Source organism: Mya arenaria, chromosome 14 (genome assembly GCF_026914265.1).
Source record: "Mya arenaria isolate MELC-2E11 chromosome 14, ASM2691426v1".
Lineage (NCBI taxonomy): Eukaryota > Metazoa > Mollusca > Bivalvia > Myida > Myidae > Mya > Mya arenaria.
The window spans coordinates 21241954-21248070 of NC_069135.1; the positions used below are offsets into that span (position 1 = coordinate 21241954).

At 35.7% G+C, this 6117-nt stretch overlaps 1 protein-coding gene across 1 annotated transcript; it reads left to right on the forward strand.

Moving 5' to 3' along the window:
* Nucleotides 1-2622: 2622 nt before the first annotated feature.
* Nucleotides 2623-4451, forward strand: LOC128217633 (ADP-ribosylation factor-like protein 6). The gene has a single exon (XM_052924900.1). It carries the CDS (start codon nucleotides 2874-2876, stop codon nucleotides 3444-3446), a length of 573 nt encoding a protein of 190 aa, XP_052780860.1. The 5' UTR covers nucleotides 2623-2873; the 3' UTR covers nucleotides 3447-4451.
* The last annotated feature ends 1666 nt before the right edge of the window (nucleotides 4452-6117 follow it).

The window sequence follows — 6117 nt, forward strand, 5'->3', positions numbered from 1 at the left end:
CAGATGCACCTGTCGGGGTGCCCGGGATGATATTTGGTCAGCGGTTTCCAACGCGTCAAAGTATGACCAAATTCGCGACATTTCGTACTTTTCAACGTGCCCCAAACCTACCCAGTGCGGGGACGCAAACACGACGATATCTCCGCAACCACAAATGATAGGAGGTCGGTACTGGTCTTTAATTTAGCACTCTCGATTTCCTTCGTTACGCCACCGTCGGTGCATCTCTGACGTCATTGCGTCACCGTTTCAATTCGCCAACAAGGCTATTTTATACTCTAAAATGCAGCGAAAAATGCCTAAAACATTTGAAAAAGGAAGTATTTAGTGCCAACAAAATGAACAAAATGTAAACAAGAATCACCGCATCGTCGGGTTGAGAAGCTTCGCTCTGTCGTGTGGTATTTCTCGTTTTCTTCTTGGCAGGCCCAGTTGAGACCTGAAACCGACAAGGAATCAGGATAAAGGATTACTTACATTATGTAACCAATGAACTTAGTTACGGATGCGTGGCGTATCCGGCTATTTACACATTTCCAAGCAAAATTATAAATAAAATCGTATATAAGTCACCACCCCATTAAGCGAAATACTTAATGAATTACATATCATTAAATAATAAACAGTGCCCCCTTTAGTAGTGGTAGTGTTAAAAGGCTTATCATCAAGGGTGACGTCAAAGGCCACACCGCCTGTGGCCACTTTGGCATCCTGATCTAAATGGAAAAGTATGACGTCCAACTTGAACAAATCTTCTCAGTCAATATCAGTTACAGATATTTTAAAACAGGTTTACAGTGTGTTTTACTGCATGTCGTGTTGCTGTTTATTCAACCAATTTTAAAGGAACTACTGACTATATAGATATGATATAAATGTGTATAGGTAAAATCCAATCACATGACCAGCTCAGTTATCATAAAAGTGTCCCGGGTCATGGGTTCGAACCCGGGACGCAGGTTATGTCCATGGTTAAGTTTAATATATGCATTGGTATCTAGCATCGGATGAAGGAAAACATATATTTCTGACAAACTTTGCAGAAATTATATCATTTTGGATAACTTATTTTTCATTGGCGTTTTGTTAACATACATAAAGTAAGTTATATGGACTATACAAATATATATATTTTGTTCAATATTTAAGATATGATTTTATTTTGATACACACCTTTGTCAATGTCGCCAACCATTTCTTCGCCCTTCTTCAACTCCTCTTCCATGTCGCGATAGTTAACCAATGTGGACGACGGACGGAACTGAGTATTTGACAAAATAATGACAGAAACGTCATCGTTACGTTGCCTCGGATCAGGACCAACTTTGTTACTCTTTTTTTCCAAAACAATTTCCCATATTTTCGCTAGAAATTGATTTTATTGACGAAAATCAAGCAAAAGACAAACTGTCAACAAACAATTGCTACGCGTCTTTTTGGAAATGACGTTGTTCACATCTCGCGTTAGCTGTATACCTTTGCGTTTTTTTTTTTCTGATGTTTTACCAGTATCTTAGTCATTTTCATTAACCATTATTTATTTTTATATCATTCTGTAAATAACGAATCGATTGGTGTTGTACAATTTGCTGTATTAGTTTTCACGATTCACCATACGTCACATTTGACATCAGGCGATGTGACGTCTATTAAGCTGTCGTGCGTTTTATTTGCTTCAAAATCTATTGTCGAGACCGTTATTTGTATACCCAAAACTTACTATGCTGTTGTTTTAGTATGCACGGCACCGTGATGTCCCCAAATATGGTCAGTTATGTCTGGTCCGTAATGTCCATGGCCTATAATGGTCTAAAATGTCCTTAGAACCTGTAAGTTTGGGGTCACACAACACAAAAGCGTTTTCTTAAATTGACCCATTTGCACGACAAATCACACTGAATTGTAGTGTTTCACGAACCCAGACATAATATATTTCGGAAGAAAGTTCCACTTGTCACGGTACTAATCATTAACACCATTAGTGTACCAATCAACCTCATGTACGCCAAGTTACCTCATGTATATAAACCAAGTAGCATCATGAACACCAAGGAACCTCAGTGTACCCAGTAACCCTTATCCGTTATGTCCTGACAACGTTTGGGAAAAGCCCTAATTATAGTTTTACCAATACAATCCAAAACGGTGCATTTTGGGCGTATTTTATTTCATTTTTCTTCGATATTGACATAACAAGTAAACTTGGACGGGTTTAGGTGGGGGGGGGGGGGTGCGCACGCTGGGTTACCCCCTTACCCCCTTCCCACATTGGATCAGCAATGCAATCGCTGAATGTGCACTACTTAACTTTGTTGTTTTTAGCAATATATGTACCTATTATATGTTTCCTTCGAAAGGGGTGACATATATGTACAGGAACGTGAAATCAGCTGTGTAAATGTAATAATAATGTTTTCACAACAGTACGAGATGTGCAGTTGAATGTTCTTTTTAATTTCTTTTTAATTGTATCTGTAAAAAACTCAATCTTGATGTTTTTATTCCCTTAAGAATAAAGTTCTTGCAACTGAAGTTACATGACAATATAAAACTGAAATAGTTCTAGTTAGCCTACACTGGTAGTGCGGCGCCATATTTATTTTTTCGGTTGCCTTTTGTTTTCACCGTTGATGACATAAAATTCTTCTGTCAACGTCAAAACTAAACAAAATAAGAAGCTTTTTGGATCAAACAAAGACCATTTTTAAAAAAAAAAACGATTGTATGGGACATTATAATTTCCTTATTCGCTGTTAACTGTTATTGTTTAATTAAAATCAACGGTACAGAAATGTTACCTTTAGAGGTTTGAACTTTTCACACCTGGCCTGAACTTGTTTACACTGGATACCTGAGTCTATTGGAGTGAAATCATGGGCTTTCTCGACAAATTAGCCAGACTGTTCGGTTTAAGGAACGAGGAGGCAAATATTTTAGTGGTTGGACTTGACAACAGTGGAAAGACAACTATTCTGAACCAGATGAAGGGCGAAGATTCACGTGCAATGGACATTGTACCAACTATTGGGTTTTCGGTAGAGAAGTTTAAGGCGAAATCATTGACAATTACTGCATTTGATATGTCAGGTCAAGGGAGATATCGAACCTTGTGGGAGCAGTATTACAGAGACTGTCAAGGAATCATTTTTGTCATTGACAGCAGCGACAAAATCCGAATGGTAGTAGCCAAGGATGAACTTGATAGTCTTATGAAGCATGGAGAACTTGCGCACAAGCGTGTGCCAATTCTGTTCTTTGCAAACAAATCTGATTTGCGAGATGCAGTGTCCAGTGTTAAGGTATCAACACTGATGAAGCTAGAAGAAATTAGAGACAAGCCGTGGCATATATGTGCCAGTAATGGTTTAACAGGAGAAGGTTTACACGAAGGCATTGATTGGTTAACAGAACAATTGAAAAGTTCAATTTCTGCTAAGAAAAGGTGATTGACAAATGTAGAGCAAGCGAAGAGCAGTTTAATACCATCCATTTAACATATCTGATCTATAACAACATTCCAAGAAGAACAATGATTTGAAACAATTGTTAATTAGCTACATCATGACATGTATACAAGTCATGTACATTGTACTTGTTTTAAAAGTAAAATTATGTTTAACTTAAATGTCTATTAATGTTTTAATTTAATTAACTTGCTAAGAAATATCAGCATACATAAACGTAACGAACAGACAAGAGTAAGTTTGTGTGATATTCATTGTTATAAATGCCTTTTAGTTTCTTAATGTTGTATTCCGTCCACTTTGCATCTGATTCTGTGAAATGTGTTGCTTTATTTTACTGTATGAAAAACAAGTGTTCCAGCATGATCTGTATTACACATTATCACAAAATGTTATGAAGAGCGTATTTCTTTTAATATTGGTACTTGTATATCTGTTGTGTCATCTCATTTGTGTTTATTATATTATTTACGATCATTCATTCTCTTTTTGATATGAATGTTGCGGGCTTAGCACAAAACTGTTGTGATACTTTCTATTTCTTTATTAAGTAATAAACTTTTTTCACTAAGCGCACAATGTCTACTGTATTAGCCTTTAAAATTGATGAATATAATGTCTAAATGAAGGAGTTAGTACTGAAACATTTTAGCTGTAGGTAGGTCAATGTAATAAAGTATTCATTTTTTTCAAAGCAGTAGCTGGCTATTTTCTTTTCTAGATTAGTTTTGTATCAATACTGTTTAAAGTGCTAATTAGTAATAATTTTGCATATAGCTTCTCAAAAAATAATACCAAAAAGAATAAGTGTTATCATACTTTACTGATTCTCAGAAATCCATGTATAAATAAGTCAAATGATTGTAATTCTTATGAGATCTGTGTCTTTTTCTTACTGTTAATTTAGACAAAAAAAATCTGGATCATTGATTTTTACTCAGTACAGAATAAAAAATTGTAAGATATAAGAAGTCTTTTTATTTATGCATTATCATTGTGATCAATATGTACCAAATATAAGGTTTATATTATAAACATGTTTTGAGCGCTGACCAACATTCAAGTTCTTGCATAACATCCCTGCTGTAGTCCATTCGGAGCTCCTCGGCCTTTATTATCGAAAACAACCTTGGATGTATGCCGGTACATCAGTAGAAGTAGTTCATAATTTTTTTAATAATATTATTAATTAAATGTTGTGTTTAAGGTTGTATTTGTAGTTTAAGTTTAAATCCGTTGCCAGTGAAGAGTTTTATTTCAAACATAATTAAGAGTTCCAAGGCATTAATAAAGTTATTTTAAACTTATTTTACAATTGTGAAACAAGCTATTGCAACTTATATTAATAACTCTTGTTGGCACAATGTTGTGGGAGAGTGTGGTCTTGTGTTGTGGGGGAAACCGGAGTACCCGGGGAAAACCCACTTGTCTGACTTGATGACCACTAACCAAACTTACATGTACCCAGACTGGGAATCAAACCCGGGTCACCTTGTTGAGAAGAGAATGCGCTAACCGGACAACCAGTTGATTAAGTTGAACTGCTAAATTGAAAGAACTACGCGATCTACTTGCAGTGTAGTTAAAGTGAACCGATTTCTGACATAGCAAACCGTCCATTTACATCCGAGGTTGTTTTCATTAATAATGTCTGAGGAGTTCCGAATGGCTATAGTCATGTATCATCGCAAGTTATATTAAAAGAATTAACTTTCTTCAAAAGGTCTGACAAGCAGGAAATCAACGTCATAAGAATAAGATGTACCTAACTGCACAAGTTTCTGGTTAAAGCAGAAAAAAAAACTGAAATGAACATGTTCAATAAATGTTGCTATGTATTCACTTAGCTTGTTTGTCTGGGTTTTTCAGTCAAACAAAGGGCAAATCTTAACAATTATTGAAAGAAGTTGTGGGCTTTGCTTTACATAGGGAGCATGTTTACCATGTTTTATTTGAATATCTTGTACCTTTTTTAAGTTGTATGGCCACATTGAAGATTTTGCAGTATAATGCCGCTAACATATATAATAATGTGTATAATGACACAGAGGCTATCAAAATACCAATCCTTTTGAAAAACAATTGAATAAAAACAAGAGGCTCACAATGGTCTATGCTTTATTGGTAAGGATTTTTTGGATTAAGCTGGTTTTTCAAAGGAACCATGATTTAGTCAGTATCTAACAATTCTATAAGTTTAGCAAACATCTGGTAATAATTGAGTTGTCATAAAAAATAAACAGCTCTTTATGACAAGGAAAGGGAGAAAACCAACTGCACTCTCTAAGTACAGGTTGTCTCTTTTAGGCTGTAATTTTCATCTCTGACAGTGGCAAGGGAGTATATAAGAAAAACAACTGCACTTTCTGAGTACATGTTCTCTTAGACTGGAATTTTCATCTCTTAGAATGGCAAGAGTGAATAACAAAAAAGAAACTGCACTTTCTGAGTATAGGTTGTCTCTCTTAGATTGTAATTTTGCACTTGGCTAATAGCAGTTTTGATAATTTCAAGGGCCATAATCCAGCAGTGCTTGGGCAGATCTGGCTGGTTAAAGACAGGGATAGGGGTCTCATGGATATCTTTATACTGTAGGAGTTTGATCAAGATACATTGTACAATAGAAACTGAAGACTTTATCACCTTAGGTCAG

Bases quoted from the DNA above. Each gene is read 5' to 3' on its own strand.
- LOC128217633 (XM_052924900.1), top strand. From the start codon at position 2,874: ATGGGCTTTCTCGACAAATTAGCCAGACTGTTCGGTTTAAGGAACGAG.